The 20,067-nt window shown below is 47.7% G+C and overlaps 1 protein-coding gene and 1 long non-coding RNA gene across 3 annotated transcripts in view; one reads left to right on the plus strand and one right to left on the minus strand.

Annotated features, from left to right (window-relative positions):
* Positions 1-447: 447 nt before the first annotated feature.
* The window catches only part of Ces3 (carboxylesterase 3), a 29,474-nt gene continuing 9,854 nt past the window's right edge, over positions 448-20,067 (minus strand). The window contains exons 3-12 of one of the 2 annotated variants that reach the window (XM_087205511.1): positions 13,405-13,609; positions 12,860-13,294; positions 12,037-12,190; positions 11,838-11,942; positions 9,936-10,103; positions 3,610-3,690; positions 2,344-2,491; positions 1,380-1,529; positions 1,146-1,224; positions 448-1,002 (exon numbers count right to left, since the gene is read on the minus strand). In XM_087205511.1, the coding sequence (XP_087061637.1) occupies positions 948-1,002; positions 1,146-1,224; positions 1,380-1,529; positions 2,344-2,491; positions 3,610-3,690; positions 9,936-10,103; positions 11,838-11,942; positions 12,037-12,190; positions 12,860-13,294; positions 13,405-13,609 (1,580 nt within the window). In that variant the 3' untranslated portion in view covers positions 448-947. The remainder of the gene's footprint in view (positions 1,003-1,145; positions 1,225-1,379; positions 1,530-2,343; positions 2,492-3,609; positions 3,691-9,935; positions 10,104-11,837; positions 11,943-12,036; positions 12,191-12,859; positions 13,295-13,404; positions 13,610-20,067) is intronic. The other variant, XM_087205514.1, reaches the window with a different exon arrangement.
* Positions 14,649-15,835, plus strand: LOC147830643 (uncharacterized). Its single transcript, XR_015448978.1, has 3 exons — positions 14,649-14,841; positions 15,359-15,408; positions 15,567-15,835. It is a non-coding gene; the product is annotated as an uncharacterized LOC147830643 (long non-coding RNA).

The raw sequence follows: 20,067 nt of genomic DNA on the forward strand, positions 1-20,067 counted from the left end.
GCTGCCATTTGTCACTACTTATAGGACCCCTGCACAATGGTGGCGGTAGGGAACAAGGCATAGGTGAAGGTCTGGGGAGTCTGGGTAGACCAGGAGCCTGGCCACCCTCCCTTGACCTGTACTGCTGTTTCTGATGGGAGCTTTGGAAGCTGTGTTGAACTCTCCCAGAGCCTGGGTCCTCCAGCTGGGAAGGGAGTGAGGAGCCTAGACATTAGGGCTGAGAGTGGGCTGGGAATGTAGCTCAGTGGCACCATGCCTGCCTGGGAAGTGTAAGGTCCTGAGCTCGATCCCCAGGTTCTAGCTGGTGAAGACCATGTGAGTATGGGGCTATGGGATTCTGCTCTGTCCAGATATTGCCAGATTCTGCTCTTGGTGTGGGCGACAGCGTGAGGTCAGGTTGATCCCCATTTTCTTTTGTGAAGGACAAAGATTCAGACAGAGACAATGGGAGCTTAGGGTGAGTTGTGCTGTAATGGACACACATTCAGGGCCACAGGGCCCAGAGAAAGCAGTAAAGTCTTCCTGGGGAAGAGCTTGACCAATGATCTAGGCCTTTCAGGAAGGAAGGGGGCAAGGCACTTCAGGGAGAAGCAGGAACTTGTGCAAAGGCCCAGAGGTGGGAAGTAGCTTGGTGACATTTCAAAAGGGAACCATGCCAGTACTGCAGTGGCTGATGCATGAAGGGACACAAGCCCACATCAGCCCAGTTTAGGTTAAAGTCTCTTAGCAAGAGTAGAGAGAGGCCACCTGGCTGAGACACTGCCACCCTTTGGGTTGGCCCCAGTCAAGAAAACCCAGACCTTGCCTCAGAGCTCCTCTGGGGCCTTCCTGCCTTGCTTCTGTTGATGCCACTGTTGGATCTTGCTGGGGAGTGTCTCTGTCCAGAACTGCATCTGGGCCTTCTTCAGCTTCTGCCTGATCTGTGGCACGAGGCTGATCTCCAAGTATTACTCCCACTGGTTGAATCGGGGCCAAAGAGGCAGCCCTTCGCCATTGGGGTCCCTGGGTGGAAAGAATGAATGAGGACCAAGGCCTCCTGTGCTGTCCTCTTGGGGGCAGATCTGAGTTGTCCCAGGCCCAAAGTCAGGCATGCTTGCTTGCTCGCTCGCTTGCTCGCTCACTCGTTCACTCACTCACTCACTTACCCTGTTCGGGCAAAGTGGGCCCACTGGGCCATCATGGTGAGGCTCAGCTGCTTCTCCTCCTCTGTGGCCTCTGGAAAGGCTGGTGGGAATGACAGACCTAGATTAGAATCAGGAGGGGCCTGGAGGGGACCCAAGGGGCCCTGTGCTGACTGGAGACCTCTGTTCCTGCCAGTCCAGCCTGGCCCCTTGGAGCATAGAAGCCTAGGGATTGCATGTCTGTTGGCCTGTCCTTACCCAGGAGGGTGTTTTCATCCATGAGGAAAGGACCCCCAAACATGAATACGATCTCAGCCACATGGTCAGCCTTCACCCAGGGTGGCTTGATCTTTACAAAAGAGCTAGGTACATGCTGGAACTCATAGAAAAAAACGGGGGCCCCAGAATCTGCAGAGAGAGAGAGCCAAGACTGGAGTTAGGAATTAATAGCCTGACCTGATCTTGAAGCCTTGGCAACACAAACTCATGGTGACATCATTAGGATTATCTTAATCCTAATAACAGTGAAGGCACAATGATTAGCACCAAGCATTTATGAACTCTTGGTGAGTGTTGAGCACCCTCTGGGTGCCGAATGTGTGACCTTTCATTCAGTCCTCATAAGAACCTTTGGATTAGATTCTAATTATTTTCATTTTACGAATGAGGAAAATAAGGCACAGAGTGGGTGTAGAGTCTTGCTCAAGGTTATAATGTTAAGAATTTGGAGGCCTGGGATTCAGCTCAGTGGTTTTGCCACCTGCTGTGCAAACGCAAGGACCGGAGTTCAATCCCTGGTACCAAAAAACAAAACAAAACAAAACAAAAAACAGAATTTGGAGCTAATCTAGAGTTGTGTCAGGGATTAGCTGCCAGCCTTGGAAGAAGCATAGCTTCTCCCAGGAAAAGAACCAGAACAGGACAAAGTTGCCCATGAACTGAAAAAATCCCTGATAATTGGTGATGGGGCCTGTGGTATGATTTGTGACAAGTCACAGTACATCCCTGAGCTTTTGTTTTCTCCTCTGCAAGGTGCTGTTCTAGAGACAGCTGTCACTATTATGATACTTCATCCCAGAGAAAAAGGGGTTTAGGGTGGCAGAAGGGTGTGGGGTTCAAGGTATTGGGGGAATCTGCACCTGTCAATACATGTTGCCTGTGATGCCCTAGCTCCTGGGCTCAAGTGGAGCTAGGTGGGGCAGGTGGCCAGGGACAGGCTTACCTTGGAGGTGTCTTGAGAAATTCAAAGCAGGGATGTTGAAGAAGATATTGCCAGCCAGTTCCTGGAAGTCTTCACGTCTGGGTTGTGCATCTGAGCCACTGCCTATATACTGGTCTATGACCATGGACATCATCTCAGGGGGCACGTTCTGGGACAAGAAGTCAGGGTTAGGTCTGCTCAAGTCCCTTCTAAGAAGCTTCTTTCATATCTGAGGGCTCATGCTCCAGGGTTCAGCCACCTGCCTTCCTCCCTGGGAGTTCTAGATGTTGTCTGGGTAGGATAAGCTCAGGTTTGGAGTGAAATCCTAGCTTGGTGGCCACTCCTTGGCTGTGTGACCTCAGACAAGTATCTCATCCTCTCTGAATGTCAGTTTCTGCCTGGCAGGGTTGTTTGGCAGCCTATATGAAGTCGCTAGCACAAAGTATGGTCTGGAAACAGGTGCCCAGTTGAAGTTAACTTGGAAATAAGCGAAAGAACAAATGACAGGGGCTCCCCACAGCTCCCAAGAGCTGTACTGAGGTTGTGTGAATGGGGAGGCTCTGGGGCTTCTAGGGAAGAGAAGTGCACATAGATTGAGCATCTCTGGGGATACTGGTTCCCTTTTTGAGGCAGGGTCTCAGTATGCAGTCCAGGTTGGCCTACAACTTGAGATCCTCCTGCCTCAGCCTCCTGAGTGCTGGGATTACAGGCATGCACAATACACCTGGCTCCTGGTAGACTTTTCAAATGCAGTATCCTTCTTACAGGTGCTCAGGTGAGTGGAAAATATCATTCTTATCTATAGGAATGGACCCAGCCATGTGGCCAGACCTGGGATTTGACCCTAGCTCCATCTGGTTCCATATCTGACAGTGTGTAACAGCTGAGGCTCTGGGATCAGACAGAGCTGCCTCAAACTCTGCCCCTGCCCCTGCCCCTTATCCACCATGAGGCCTGAGCCTCAGTTTCCTCATCTGTAGAATGGGGGATAATGAAAGGCCCTACTTCACAGAGCTGCAGTGATGAATGTCTGTTGTAATGCTCAGCATAGCTCAGAACTTAGGTCATGCTCATACAGAGGCGGTTTCTATGGTGACAATGACAATAATGACAGTGATTTTCCTTTGAGAATTACATTAACTCCATATAGATTCTGGGGTGGAACTAAAATTCAGTAGCTAGACCAAGGTGCTTGGTTGTAGTGGGCAGCTGTGGGTGTTGGAGGGTAGGAGCAGAGACCCCTGGATCAGATGCCCACCAACTTATTCCCTCTGCCTCTTGCCTTACCAGACTGGCCAAGCAGGGCTTGAAGACATCCAGCATGTATTCCTGGTTCATCTGCTCCATCTTATCCAGCATACCCCAGGCCTGTGGGAACACCAAGGCATGTTCAGTTCAACTGACTGCTGCCCCCAGATCCACTCCCAGCCCTTGGCAGGAAAGCATTCACAGACCTGTCCAGAAACTCATTATGGAGCCACATGTGGCTAAACCCACTAGTCCACAGACCCCAGAAGATAAACCTCAAATTTGCAAACGATTTGGTGGCTGGGGACAGTAGCATCACAGACAACTGGCAGTAGCTGATAGCAGTACCATAGAGAATGAGAGAATTAGGGCCAGGGATTTAGCTCAGTGGTTTTGCTGCCTGCTGCGCAAGCGCCAAGGACCCGAGTTCAATCCCCGGTACCAAAAAAAAAAGGAGAATGAGAGAATTTACTCAAAATTTTTGCAGAGTAATATCAAGACCCCTGGGGCCATAGCAGGAGCCACAGAAAAAGTTAAAAAGGCTAAATGTTGGCTTTACATGTTACAGTTTTAGTACCGGACTCAAATCCCAGCTCGGCTACTTACTAAATGCATGACCTAGTAAACTTTCCGTGTCTCAGTTTCCTAATCTGTCAAAGAGGAAGGACAATGACCTGCCTCATACTACTGTTGTGAGGATGGAGTTAATGTGTATAAAAGGCCCGACAATCCTGACGAGGTGGCCAAGTGCTTAAGGTGATAGACAGCTAAAAGGCCTGACACAGAGTAAGCACTATGGCAAGCCAAACTGTTTATTAAAGTTCATTTCATTAACCCTTTAACTCTGTTAATCTGTGAGGACAGGAGCAAAAAATTCACACATGAGTAAATAGTGTGCTAACTCCCAGTGTTATGGTTTATAGCAACATATCCCCCCCAAAGCCTCATATGCTCATAGGTGGGGCTTTTGGGAGATAACTGGATCATGGAGGTGTATACTCATCAGTGTGGATTAGCCCACTGATGAGTTCATAGCTAAATGTGATGTTGGAAGGTGAAGCCTGGTTGGAGGAAGTGGATCACTGGGGGCATGGCCTGGCAAAGTCTATTTCCATCTCTCTCCTCTCTTGATCTTGCTGTGCTTCCTGTTGCCATGCCATAAGCTGTTTATTCTCTGCTATGCTAGTCGAGACTACAGACTGAAACGTCTATCAACTGTGGTCCAAAATAAAGCTTTCTACCTTTGCATTGTGGGTGTTGGGTATTGTGTCTCGGTGATGAGAAAGTAACCTAAGACACTCAATACATGCGTCTCTGAAGGTGAGCTTACTTGGAGAACATGTCTTTAGGAAGCTAATCCAGTTATGTTAAGACGATTGCAAAGGTAATCATTATGGTTGGATTTCATCCAATATGATTGGTATCCTTGGAAGGGTGAAATAGAGACAGAGGAAAGATAACGTGAAGATATTGTGAAGGGAGAAATTCTACAAGCCAAGAAATGCCTGAAGCTACCAGAAGCCAGTAGAGAGGCTGATTGTTCCTCATAGCACCCAGAAGAATCCAACCTTGGAAACACCTTGATTTCAGATTTCTAGCCACCCTGTGAAATGACAGCTTTCATTCATTCATTCATTCATTCATTTTTTTTTAAATAAGACAGGATCTTAATATGTAGTTCAGGCTAGCCTTGAACTCACTATGAAGTGCAAGCTAGTCTTAAAATTTTAACTCCCAAGTACTGGGATTATAGGTGTGCACTACCACATCTGACTGAGATGACAGCTTTCTGTTGTTTAAAAGCCCCAGATGGTACTTTGTTATGGCAACCCTAGCAAACTAATAATTTTGTAAAACAACAAAGATGGAGAATGTCCACTTCTTAATTTCAAAACTTACTTCAAAATCATTGAAATTGAGATAGTGTGGTAGTGGCATAAGGATAGACACAGAAATTATTGGGACAGAATTGAGAGTCCAAACATTATTCCTTTACATTTACAGTCAGTTGATATTCCTTAAGGGTGTCATCAAGGCAATTCATAAGGAAGAAATGTTTTCAGTAACATGGTGTTAGGACAACTGGATAACTGTATACAAAAGAACCTCTAACACCATATACAAAAATTAACTTCAAAGCTTCTCATAGTGGTGCATGCCTGCACTCTCAGCACTCCAGATGGCTATGATAGGAGGAAAGCAAATTCAAGTCCAGTCCCGGCAATTTAGTGAAATACATGAAAATATGTCAAAATACGAAATTTAAAAAAGGTTGAGGATACCGGGGATTTAGCTCAGAGGTTCTGCCACCTGCCTCGAAAGCGCAAGGTCCCAAGTTTGATCCCCAGTACCAAAAAAAAAAAGGTTGGGGAGGTTGGTCAGTGGGAAGGCCTTGGTTGGGTTGAACTCCCAATGCCAAAACCAACCAAACAAATAAAAACAAAAACAAAATCAAAATACAAACCCAACAAAACTTCCAACATAGATGTAAAGGTAAAGAGCTAAAATTATAGAATTCTTAGAAGAAAATATAGGATTAAATCTTTGTAATTTTGATTAGGCAAAGCACAAAGCAACAGAAGAAAAAAAATATATGAACTTCATAAAGATGAAAAGTTTTTGTTGCAAAGAACATTATCAGGAAAGTGAAAAGGCAATGTACAAAATGGAAGAAAGTATTCACAAGTCCTATGTCTGATAAGAAACTTGTATCCAGAATATGTAACTCAGCTGGGCAAAGTGGTGTATGCCTGTAAATCCCAGCACTGTGTTCTCCAAGGGTTCATGTGTAGGAAGTTTGATACACCCATGTGGCAGGGTATGAGACAAATCTTTAAGAGGTGGGGCCTAGTGGGAAGTCTTCAGTCATTGGGAACTTGTGCTGGAAAAATAGATTAACCTAGTACTCACAGGATCCCTGCTTAGTTCTCCTGAGAGCCAGTTTTGCAATTTTGTTATGTAGTCTTCTTTTTGTTTTTTTGGTACCGGGGGGGATTGAACTCCGGTCCTTGAGCAGCAGGCAGCAAAACCACTGAGCTAAATCCTCAGCTGCAATTTTGTTATGAAAGAGCTCCTTTCTTCCTGTCTGGTGATCATCATCCCCCACCCCCCGCGCTCCCCCCACCCATGTTCTTACCATTGGTGATACAATCTTGCAATCTGGCATCTGGTAATAGAATGTGGCTTGGGAATGTGGAGTAGGAAGGCTTCACAAGAGCCAGTACCAGGTCATTGGACTTTCAGCCACCAAAACTATGAGCGAAATAAACCTCTTTTCTTTACAAATTACTTAGACAAATATATTTCCTCATAGTAATGGAAAACTAATATATTTGCACAAAAATTTATGTACGAATGTACTTAGGAGATTATCCATAATGGCCAAAAAGGAGGAAACAATCTATTATGGTTTATATCTAGATATTCCCCCAAAGCCTCATGTGCTCATAGGTAGGGCTTTTGGGAAGTGGCTGGATTCTGAGTGTGTGATACTGGATCTAGGGTATATGAATATGGATTATGTTTGTGTGATAACTGGATCAGTCCACTGACTGAATTAGGATAATTCTTTTTGGTACTGGGAATTGAACTCAGGACCTTGCGCTTGCGAGGCAGGCGAGGTGCCACTGAGCTAAATCCCCTGCCCTAGATTAGGATAACTCTGCAAGTGGCTGAATGGATTTACCGAAGACAGAAGGCCTATCCTGGGGCACTAACCAATAGACTTTTAGCCTGAGTGCAATAAAAAGGGAAGGAAGACTTGCTGCTTTCTGCCTGCCAAAGCATGACCTGTTTCTCCTCTGTCATGCCACCCTGCCTTGGAGCCACTTGACTATGGACTGAAACCTCTGCAAACTGTGAGCTAAAATAAACTTTTCTTTCTTTAACTTGTGGGTGTCAGGTATTTTGTCCCAGCAATGAGAAAAGTAACTAAGACACAATCCAGATGTGTATCAACTGATGAATGGATAAACAAAATGTGGTATCTATTCTATTGATGCCCTGGCCATGAAAAGGAATGAAGGCCTGATACATGCTACAGTTTGAATTAACCTTAAAAACATCATGAAATAGATCAAATCCCAAAAGATATCTATTTTATGTTTCTCTTTTGATGAAATGCCCAGAATAAGTGCATAAATAGATTTGACAGAAGTAGATTAGAGACAAACAGATTAGTGGTTGCTAGGGGTAGTAGGAGGAGACTAGAGAGCGACAGTTAATAGGATCAGGGCTTCTTTTTAGAGTGATGCAAATGTTCTGGAATAAGATAGTGGTGAAGGTTGCACAACTTTGTGAATATACTAAAATGCACAAAATACTATGCTTTATGGAGGTGAGTTTATGATGCATAAGTTATATCCTAATAAAGCTGATTTTGAGGGCATATTTTCTTTTTAAAAATTTTTTGAGACAGGGTCTTGATATATAGCCCAGGTGTGAGACTGAACAACAGTTACTCCATCTTTGTAATAGGGCCCCAACTTTCTGCTTCTGTTACGGATCACCAGGTAGACATCAAGTTCCAGAGATGTGTTTGTTGTTGTGCCAGGAAGGTTTGTTGTGCCAGGAAGGTCTGTTGTGGGCGTAGTGTTCTTTCTGCTTGCCAACTTCCCCTGCGACCCCCTATAAAAACAGCTTCGGACTCTGAGCCAGTTGCCTCTCTAAGCTACTTTGCTTTGGGAGTGCCATCTGGCCAGACTAATAAAGGTCTGTTTTACTTTCCAACTTGTCCAGTGTGTTCCTTCCTGGGTGTTCTTTGCTGAAGTCAGCTCCTCGGAGCGTTTGGTAAGGCCCTTGGTCTTACACAGGCTGGCCTCAAACTCATGGCCATCTTCTTGCCTCAGCCTCCTGAGTGCTGAGATTACAGTCATGTGCCACTACACCTGGAAAGGGCATATATTTTTGAGATGGGGTCTTGTTATGTAGTCTAGGCTGACTTTGAACTCACTATGCAGTCCAGGATAGACTCAAACTCATAGCAATCCTCCTGCCTCAGCTTCCTGGAACTGGGATTACAGGTGTGTACCACTGCACCTGGCTGCAAATGCTGGTAAATTTGCAATAAAAACCTGGAGGTAAGGGCTGGGGATTTAGCTCAGTGGTTCCGCCACCTGCCTTGCAAGAGCAAGAACCCGAGTTCAATCCCTAGTACCAAACAGAAAAAAACCAAAAAACCCCACAGAAACCCTGGAGGCTGAAGTTGAATTTAGAAGGTGCTATGGCAGTGGCCATAGTTAAAATGTGGGGGGCGGGGGGAGAGGATTTTCATGAAGGGTATCATACTTTCTTTCCATGGCTTAAACTTTGACCATGGATGTTAGTTAACATTGAGCTGGCTGAAAAATGTATACTTGCACTCACATGGATACCAAGGAGAGTCAGGAAACCCCTGCACTGGTGATGTGGTGAGCAGCTCATGGATCCACAGATGGCTGAGAACCATCCTTGTTACCAGCTCTGTGCAGGTCTTGGCAGCTAGCTACATTGAGTTTCTGCAAATTTTATGCTTACAACTCTAAGTTGACAATGTGGAGGTAAAGCTGCCTGCCGAGAGAGTGGGACATTAGCCTAGAAATTACAAAGTTTTGTCCTTGAAAGTCAAGGTTGCATGAGATTCTCCTACTGTAAGCCAACACTTCTTCTGGGAATTGATTCCAAAGGAATAAGTAAAGGGATAAAAATTGTGGACATGAAGATATTCCCTACACTGTTAACTGCAGTGGTAAAAACTAGAACCTGCTCAAATGCCAAAGTGAAACTTTTGTGTGGGGTTTGCAAGTGTTAAAAGCAGAGGGGTGTAGATTAATGGTAGAGTGCTTGCCTAGAATTCATGAGGCCCCAGGCTCCATTCCCAGCACTGAAAATGTTAAAAAAGTGGTTGCTGTGAACATAAGCAGGCAAGTGAGAATGATGCAAGATTCTCACCCCCTTGTCTAGGGGGACAGAGTGATATTGACACTATTGTGGGGAATTCTGTGCCACTGGAGTGGACTGGAAGGTGCTTGGCCTGTGAGGTCTCCACTGACTTAATGCTATCTGAAACTCGAGTCTCAGGTAGTCAGTCAAGCACAGAGCCACCCTAACCAGTCTCACAGAGCCTGATATGTAAACCAGACACCAGCAGAAATCTACTGAGGCTCAGTATTGCCCAGAAGACCTCTCTGTGCAGAAATGATCCCTGGAGAGGAAAGTTTGCTTTGTGAAAATGAAGCTGGATGATTTTAGTTGGTGACTCTGAAACCACTGTGAGCCTCAAGTTTCTCACCAATCAGATGGGAGTAACAGGAGCATTCAGCACACAGGGCTGTAGTGATGGTCACAGCCTTGAAGGGAAGAGATCACTCACCCTAGGGGACACTCACCCTGGGGATGAGCCATCCAAACTCATGACTGTTGACACCTATGAGGAAGGGCACAGGGTGGAACTGCCTTTCCTTCAGGAGCTCCTCAGGGCTTTTGGGAAAGAAAGAGCCATCTATGGTGTAGGTCGAGACTATCATTTTCTGCAGGAGAAAGCAAAGCAGAACCCCCTGCCCCCCACCATGCCCGTCAGGGCCAAGCCTCAAAGGATGAGGCCCCAGGGGTCACCTAGTTGTTCGTCTGAGTGGCTGAGGCTTCAGGGAAAATGAGGAGATGAAAATTACTGGAGTTTGGAGCCCAGAGGGAATCAGGAGCCCTGAACAAGTACTGCTTCCAAGCACATGCAAGTCCCCAGAAAACAGGGCCAACCCTCAGGGCCAGGAGGAGCCCTCAGCCCCTTTCTCTTATGGGTGGCTGCCCCAAGCCCCATCCCACACTGGTGACTTCCCATCTGTCCCCATAAGAGCTGGACAGGAGCCCCTCTGGGTCTCTGCCTGTCACCATCCCCAAAGAGGTGGCATATCGATACTTTGGTAGGGATCAGCTCCTCTCCTTTCTTCTGCTGAAGGCACTGTACCAGCTCAGCTGGGGAGTCAGAGCTGCAGGCCAAGGAGTCTGCAAGGCTCTGGGGACAGACAGAAGTATCTCCCCTCTTTTCAGCCCCCTACCCCTTCCCTCCCGTGGAAAGGGGGTGCATCTGTAGGACTGGGCTGTGATGTCACAGACCAACTCCAAGCCTGGCCAAAGATCTGCCAACCACCTATGGGAGGCCTCCCTTACGTAACCTGTGTGTACCTCAATGACACCAAATTATGATTGCCTTTTATTCTCTCTCTCTCTGATTTTTTGAGACAGGGTCTCACTATGTAGTTCAGTCTGGCCTTGAACTTACTATGTAGTTCAGGTGGGCCTCAAACTGGTGGCAATCTTCTTGGCTCAGTCTCCCAAGTGCTGGGATTACTTGCATGCACTACCACACGTGGCTGTGTTTTGGTTTATTTTTTGGCTCTGTGAGAACATTTCCCCTCTGAGAACTGTGTCCTTTTATGTGTCATAATAGTTTGCAGAGTGAATGACATGAGAAGGGGTTGGAGAGGGAGGGTATCAGTGTGGGGATGCTCTGACAAGGAATGGTGGGAATGCTGAGGCTGGAGCAGGGCCAGGGGGTCCCTGGGAAGTGGGGCTGGAGGGACAAGTGTGCTTCAGGGGAACCCAGGGAAGGACCTTGAGTTCGGGGTGGAGATAATCCCTCCCAGTCACAATGAGATGGGCAGAGAAGCTGCTGCTCTTATGTAGACAAGAGGCAATATGCCCTGCTGAAGGCTCAGACTTGTTGTCACCCTGCTTCTTCCTGCCCTCTGATCCAGTGCAGATTCCTGGCATGGCCCTCGAGTCCCTGCAATGCCCTAATCCTTAACTTCCAGCTGGTCTCTACCTGATGGCTTCATGCTTCCAAGACCATCACTATCTCACAACTGCAGCCTGAGCAGCTGCAGTGCCCATTTGGGAAACCTTCTGTGACATCCCATGGTGACTTCTCACAAGGCCCTCATTGAGGACTGAGGGTGGGATCTGGAGGCTGAATGATCATCTCTCAGGCAGCAGGGGCTGGAAATGCAGGGATCCCCAAGCATTCTTGGGGAGAGGTGTGCTCCCCAAGACACTACCCTGGGGAAAGAGCCAGAGACAGTCTGCTCCTCCAGAAAGTGACATCTGACTGCTCATCCCCAGGAATGCACTGGTGTTTTCTCTGAACTTCCACAGGTGCTGTGTTTTCTTTATCCTAGTAGGTCCCTCTTTGAAACAAGGACCTCCTATGGGTGACTATTTCTGACTCAGACCTCTGAGCCAGCACATCATGGGGTGTGTGGAACACATGGAATAAGAATAAAGGAAATGGAGACCTGAGCTTTGAGCCATAAGTCAGATCCTCTTAACAGTGGGGCAAAGATGACTCCACTCTGTGCAATGGTTCTGTGGAACAGTCCCATGGCCATTGGAGACAGCACCTGGGTGCAGCAGAGAGGACAGACCATTTTCAGCAGAGGACAGAGGAGAGGTCTGGGACCCCTACTACAATTGTAGCTGCCTGTATCAACTTACCAGGGCAGAGACAATGCTGCCACCTGCAGATCCGCCAATGATGCTGACACAGTTGGGATCACCCCTGAAGGGAGTGATGTTCTCCTGCACCCAGCATAGAGCAGCCACCACATCTAGGAAGGCCTGGTTGCCAGGCACATGCTTGTCCCCAGTGCTAGGAGCAGGATGAGGTAGTGATTAGTTCAAGCTGGTCCCCTGGACACAAATTCCTTGGCCTTGGTTGATTTGCTTTGAATCAGTTGTGAGAATAGTGAGAACCTTTCTGTGCTCCCAAAGTCTGGCCTGGGTCTGAACTCTGCTTGTTCTCTATATGCCCAGTCTGTGATATGGGCACGCCTAGCAGGGCAGAGAGCCTGGGATGGCTCTCAGGTGTTTGTAGAGCTTGTTGCTCTTTGCCCCCATACCCTGCTGAGACATGGGCTCCCTCCCAGAAACTAACACTCATTGCCCAATGGGCCAAGTTCAGTGTACAATTCTGGCTTTATTTGTGGCCCTCCCTTGAGGTGAACTTAGATACCAAGGTTCTTTATCTCTTTCTTTTAATTTTGCATAACCGGGGGTTGAACCCAGGGCCTTTGCATTGGGCTAAATACCTCTTTCTTTCGTTTTTTAGTTTGAGGGAGGGTGCTGCCAATTCATTAAATTGCCCCAAATAAGCCTGAATTTGTAATACTTCTGTCTCAGCCTCCCAGAGTGCTAGGATTATATGTGGGTGCTACGGTGTCCAGCTTGCTTCCTCCTCTACTCCAGACAGCAGTGATGGAGGGCCTTCCACTCAGGCTCTGGACTTGTACTCTAGGCCCTCTGTTAGGCCAGCTGTCACCTAAAGAAGCCAAAGATCCCAAGGTGGTATTGAACTGTGACCACTACCACACCCTCATAGGCAGCCAGGGCTGATCCATCCTGGGAGGAGGCAGAGCCAATCACCACGAACCTCCATGGATCCGTACCATGACCTGCAGAGATAGCCATGAGACAGTGACTCCTAATTTCCAAGGCCCCAGCTGCCCATCTACCAGGGATTTTCAGGACCCCTGGGGTGATTGGGAACAGGGAAGGGGAGGGAGAGGAAGGCAGGGTGGAGTTGGATGGGTGAACAAGTCTCTCTGGGCTGCATACTGGCTTCCTGGCCTTTGTAGTGGCCTTAGCTGGGCTGTAGATGTTTAGGATGAGGCAGTCCTCAGAAATAGGGAAGATTTTGTGTTTTCCATTGAGCCAGAATCTGGTATTGTTCATTCTTTCTATGTGCTGCATGCACCTGCAGCCAAGAAGGAATGGAGGGATAGCTGGTCAGCCCCACTTGTGTTGGCAGCTGGACCACCTGACTCTCAACCTGCTTGCTTGTCCATCTCCATCCAGGCTACTCACATTGAGGGGTCAGTGCCAGCATCCCGTACACCTTCCCAGGGCTGTGCTGGCAGTGGGGGAGTGAACCTGAGAGGCCCCAGGGGTGGCTGTGCAAATGGGATGCCCAGGAAGACATTCACAAGGCGGTCTGTCCCCTTCACGCCCACCTGCTGGCCTTGCACACAGCCCAGGCGGGTGTCCACTTCAGGCTGAGCGGTTTGGGGCTCTGAGGGCAGAACAGAGGACCACAGGGTGAGTTTACAGCCTCTATGAGGGGAAAGGGTGAAAGATACTCTCAAAATGAAGGAAACATTTGCTCTCTGAGCACCTATTCTGCCAGGCTGTTTTGAGCACTTCTGACACAGTACCTTATTAACCTCCCAGGAAGCCTGTGAGCCGGGCCCAGTAGCTCTTCTGACTTTCTTGTCCCTCCCTGCCTTGGCATTACCCCCAGTCCCTTCGGCCAAACCAGACCTGCTGTGGGGCCTGGGGCCTTGGGGCAGCCACTTCCCACTTGAACCTCAGATGACCCATCTGCTATATAAGGTATAATAATCTCATCTTACTTTCTGTATTCTGATTCTTTGACATCTGTCTGGAGCCTGGTGGACCATAGGGGGATTGTCCTTCCAAGGGATAGCCAAAACAAGCTATTCACATGTGAGGTGAGCTAGGGCTACACCCCAACCCTCACATGCCCAGCCACTATTTACCAGCCTTGATCACCCCAGGGTCAGCCAGAAACCAGAGGACTAGGTATACCCCCCATCCCCCAAAGTCCACTGATGTTATTCAAGTCAATCAATCCTAAACCTGCTTAGCCTGCTTCCCCTATTCCTGCAGGTGGAAACTATTGCAGATAGCTAAATTAGAAATTACTGTAAAGCAGTTGGGCAAAACTGGGCCCTCAGCATAGAAAAACAATTGAGGCATATTCACTGGTTAGCATTATAAAAAAGAGAGAAACTACTATACCCAGGTATTTCCCCTAGGGACAAATAGCGGTAATCGATATTCTAAATAGGTACCAGTCACCTGGGTGGACCAAGACCTTAACCTATCCCTTCCAGGAAAGGTCTCTGACCCATCCCTTATCGAAAATCCTTGTTCTTTCCTTGTATGCTTGCTCTGTAACTTGCTTCCCCATTTGATCTCCATTTAATCAATATTACCTACTGATAGATTTCCCTCATTTTAAAATGGCCGCTACATATAATGGCTGCCTTCTCCTGCCCATCCTGCCCTTCTTCCTGCCAAAGCCCAGTTCCAAGATGGCTCCCTTCCCGCCCAAATTGGCCTTCTTCCCATGATGCAGTGTTTCTCCACCTAAACCTAGCCCCAAAATGGCTTCTCCCACCAAAAGACAGCCTTCTTCTTCCTAGATGCCTCTCTTCCTGCCAAAAGATACTTGCTCCCTTCCTGGCAACCAGTGATGTCATAGGATCCTCCAATTTTTTGGTGAGGCACCTTACAAACCCTCCAATCCCTCACAGTCACATCTCCCAATCCCCGCCCAGTCCCTGCCTTGCTGCTGCACTCCTTTGCTCAGAGGCAACCTGGCAGATTGTTCCTTCTCCTTAATAAAGGCTTGCTGTGGTTCCGGACTGGTCTTGGTTTTTGGCTCTTTTACCTGACACCTACAAGACTATATTTGTTGTAATCCTACTGTTCGATCATAGTTTTGTCCCACCTCATGTCCACCTGGTAATTTCCCATTGGACTAACATTACCTAGGTGACTGTACTTGTAATTTTACTAGTTGACTATAGGTTTGTCCCACTTTGTACCCACTTTACCTCATGGCTTTGTCCCATAAAACACCTTTGAGAAGCAGGGTGGGTGGGCAACCTATTTTTTGATCCCCCTTCTGCCTCTTAGACAGAAATTATCTTTCTCTCAATAAAATTTTCCTACTCTTAACCTCTGTTCCTAGAATTTGTTCTTCGATTTTAGAGAACATGAACTCTCATTTCAGATATCCATTCCCTCATTTTGGAAGTCTTCCCCTGAGATTACTGGACAGAGGTAAGAGTTTGCTTTTGTTTCATAGGTTCTAACTTTCTGCTTCATACATTCTAGGCTAGGTTCTAGCCTTTGTTTCATAGATTTCTGGCTTTTGGTTCAAAATTGTCTTAATTTTAAGTTGCTTGTTTCTCTTGACAACTGCTATTTATCCCCCCAAGTCAGGACCTGCCTCCCCCATCAGACCCACTACCTGCATCCACAGGAGCACAGAGATAAGAAGCCAGCAACCACCCTGCTGCTCTCACCACCACCCTGTTTATCAGCCAGCCCCAGGCCCATCACCCATGGAACTCTAAAATTTTCCACCCTCTTGACCAGTGCCCCCGCAAATGCCCCATATAACCATGAGCACCCTCCTCTCAGTGCCAATGGCCTTCTCACCCTTGGCCCATCTGCACCCAGATGGCAATAAACTCATCACATGTTGCTTAGACTTTGCCTGCCTCAGTGGTCTCAATCGTGTCTTGGTCTGACCTTACATTTGGTGGCCCATAAGGGGAGATCTGAGCTCCCTCCCCCAACCCTGCTGAGTACTTTGAGGCCACCCCTGACATCGACCTCTGGCTTCTTCCTACCACGGCTCACTGCTGGTCCAGGTACTCTCTTCAGGATGGGTCAGTGATTCTTTTACTCTCCCTCACACTCCCATCCCCCCCAGAGGATGTCCACCTGGGATCTCACTCTCTCCCACCACGAGGTCTACCTGGGACCTCACTCCCTCTCCTCAGACAAGGTCTGCCTGGGACCTTGCTCCCCCCACCCTTGCTGAGGTCCGCCTGGGATCTTACTCCCTCCCCCCAAGACAGGTCCGCCTGGGATCTCACTCCCTCTCACCCTACAGGAGGTCTACCTGCTCACCCTTCTCTTGTCACCCTTTCTCATCCAGAGTGCTCTGTCTGATTCAGCTCAAGTTCAAAGTATGCTTGAAACCCAGTACTGGTCACACTCTCAGAAACCAGGTTCCCTGCCCAATCTCGGGAAGACTGACTTGGTTGCTCATTTACTCTTGGCTTCCGAAAACCGATTAAAGATGTTCTTTCCTTTTCCCAAAAGCCCCAGTTTCCAGTGTCAGACATCACTATGGGCAACCTCCCTTCCTCTATTCCCCCTTCTGCTCCCCTGGCTTGTGTTCTTAAAAACCTCAAACTCTCCATCTCACCCCCAACCTGAAGCCAAAACATCTCATTTACTGTTATAATTCAGCCTGGCCACAATACAAATTAAACAATGAATCATATTCACCCAAAAATGGCACTTTCAGCTTTTCAATTCTCTGAAAACTAGACAACTATTCCCGCCGGCTGGAAATATGGTCAGAGGTCTCATAGGTCCAGACATCCCTGGCTATTCGCAGACTCCCCTCTCTCTGTGCCTCTTGTGGCCCCACTAAACTTCTCAACTCCTCTGTCAGCTCCCTCCCCTCCCCCTCCCCACTACCCCTCCTCTCTGACCACTGATCCTTAGTCTCTAGGTCTGCCTCCCCTGCTCCCCACAACCTCAGTCCATTCCTAATCCACCCCAACCTCAAAAGCCTCCACTGTCCCTGCCTCCCTACCCACTCTTCCTACCCTCTCCCATAACTGCCCATATCCCTTGTCTCCTTTTTGCCTCCATTCTAGCCCCAGCTGAAAAACCAAAGCTGCTTAGCTTCCTTCAGGACCTCCTACTTTAACTTCCTCTACTCTGGTCCCTACTCTCTCCACTTAACTGACACTTCCAACCTTCCTGCTTATCTTAACAAGACCATTCCAACCCCCTCTCACACAAGGTCTAAACTGCAGTTTGGCATTTCTCCCCTACTCCCTGCTCCTCAGTTTCTGCTTTGGGAAGTAGAACGGGTGGAGGAAATGATCCAAGTTCATGCTCCCTTTTCTCTGAGCTTTCTCAGATTAATCAGTGCCTGGGTTCTTTCTTCACAGACCCCACTAAATATGTTCAAGAATTTCAATATCTTCCTCAATCTTATGATTTAACCTTACCTCTAGTGTCATCCTTACTTCTGCCTTCTCCCTTGAGGAGCAAGAACAGACAGATTTGGTCCCTAGCTCAATCCTATGACAGAAAAAGGTTCCAGCTGTCCCCAGGCCAAGCCCCCATGAGATAAAATCTGGCCAAGTTTGTGTCTCACCTAGCCTCCACTTTCAAAATTTTACTGCTCTAAACCCTGAGATTCCAGAAGGACAACTTATTTTAAGGATGCATGTTATTACCCAATCTGCCCCAGATATTTGCAAAAAGCTCCAAAAAACTTAAATCTGGTCCTCAGATTTCCATCAGAAATTGATCAATTAAGCATTTCAATAATCATGATATGGCTGCCCACCAGCAATATATTTCTGACTTACAACTGCTTAGATCCACTGTAAAAAACCCACCCAAAGGGCTAAAAGCCAATTGGGGGCCAAATAAAACCTCCCAGGATCCAAAAAAGAGGTCCAGGACCCTGCTTTAAGTGTCACCAGACTGGCCACTGGGGCAAAGACTGTCCCAACCCATGAGTCTCTCCCAAGCCATGCCTCATGTACAGAGCCCTCGCTGAAAGGTAGACTGTACTGGGGTGGCTAGGCCCAACTCAGGGGTCCCCTCCCCAGGGCCACTTGACAGGGCTCAGTTGCCCTTGCCATCTTGATCGGTTGGACCTCAGATGATTGAAATGCCTCAGAGGTCTCAGATGCTCCTTGGACCATCACAGGCACCAAACTCCAGGCAAATCTTGCAGTAAAAATAGTGTCTCATTTCTGATCAATACAGGGGCATCCATTTCACCCTCTCTTCATTCTCTGGACAGCTAACTTTAGCCTCATCACTGTTGTGGGAATTGATGGCACTGCAAAACCCCTCTGCTCTTATGCCAATTAAAAGACCACATTTTTACTCATTTGTTTCTAGTCATTCCCATCTGTCCAATCCCACTCCTCAGATGAGACATTTTAACAAAACCCTCTGCCAGCCTCACTATTCCAGGCTCTGCTCCCCAGCCTATCATCATCCTTCTCACACCTACTGCTACGCCTTTCTCCTGCCCCACATCTTCTCCCCCCCTCAACCTGCACATCTGAGACATCTCAGTCCCCTCTGTCATTCAACATCACCTGTCCCTCCACATCCTCCTAGTTCTTCCCCCTGACCACATACATTTAATTACTCAGATCCCAACTCTACCACCCCACAACAGCTCCTTTCCTTCTTGGGAATCATTGGCTATTTCTGTCTCTGAATTCCAGGTTTTGCAATGCTCACAAAACCCCTTTATAAACTCACGTGAGGAGACCCCCCTCAAACCACTTAGACAACAATTCTCCTACTCATTCTCCCTTATTTCCATCAGACTGACCCAAATTCCAGAAGATATGTAAATCCCTTGCTTTTGAGTGTTTTGTCATTTTATTTACTTCATTCAATCTGGTTTAATCTTACATGGTCTCAATTTCATATTTCCTCCCTCAAATCCTACCTTTTTTTTTTTGATACTGGGGATCGAACTTGGGTCCTTGCGCTTGCGCTTTCGAGGCAGGCGGTGGAACCACTGAGCTAAATCCCCAGCCCCTCAAATCCTATCTTAACTAGATAAAACATCTCTTGTTTTCAGGGCACTCTGTGTAACTTCTCAGAACAGACCAAATTGTTTTCCTTCCTTCTCACCCTCCTCCAGTTTGATACTAAATAAAAAGACCTTAAACACCTCCCCTCCTCCTCCCTTTGCCCTTTGACTCAGTTAGCCTTCCTTTTGTTTTCTACTCCAAGCCCTGCTGTGGCACCTCAGCCACTCCCCTCTGCGGTTCCCAATTACCTTTACAAAACCTTGCAGTTAACTCATTTCCTGCTGAACTGGCACAATCAGTCCTTAGCCAAAGACTGCCCTTCACTCCCCTCAGGCTTATTTGCTGGAATCCCTTCTGCCCGGGGCAGAACACCTCCTTTTCCCCTGCCCTCAAATCAATTCCCCAGATTCAGTTCCCCCACTGGATCAAGGACCTCCTATTCCAGAAAATCCTCTGTGACTTCTCCCTGGACAAAATCCGCCTTTCCACCCTTCTCCTGAGCCTCCTGTCTAGCCACACTGGCAGCCTAACTCCCTTATGTATTGCCATCTTCCCTTCCTCCTCACATATATACCCCTGGCCCTCATACTCGCTGCCAGTTTACCTTCAGCAGGCCCCCAGGATCAAGCCACCAGGTAAGGAAAACAGGCAAAAGGTGGTTCTATCAATGGTTAGGAAAGTCTTTTCCAAGCAGGCTAGATGTCTTGGTTTCTCCCCATGTTAGAGCCCCTATTTCCAATCTTTCTATTATTGATTGGGCCCTACATAATAAAGTTTTTGACAGATTCTATCCAGGAACAGATTGGATCCATAACATCCAGACAACTCCGCCTGACTGCCCACTACACTGCTGTCCCACAAAAGCCTCCAGCTGATCCCTGAGAAGGACCGGAAGGTCATCATGCTCCTGACACCTCTGTTGCCCCGTCCTGGACTGAACCACTTCACCCCCACCCCCACTCCTCTTCTCTCTCTCGCCTCACAGGATGCCCACACAGCCCCCAGTCACGCTGGAAAAAGTCATAAAAAATACATCCCCTACCCTTTTCTTCTCTATAACACGACAGAGATGACAGGTCCTCCAAGTTGGATCCCTGCCAAAGCAGACCAGGTAACC

The sequence above is a fragment of the Heterocephalus glaber genome, unplaced genomic scaffold (genome assembly GCF_053883595.1).
Source record: "Heterocephalus glaber isolate CG9 unplaced genomic scaffold, H.glaber_assembly_v1.0 deba00000071, whole genome shotgun sequence".
Classification (NCBI taxonomy): domain Eukaryota; kingdom Metazoa; phylum Chordata; class Mammalia; order Rodentia; family Bathyergidae; genus Heterocephalus; species Heterocephalus glaber.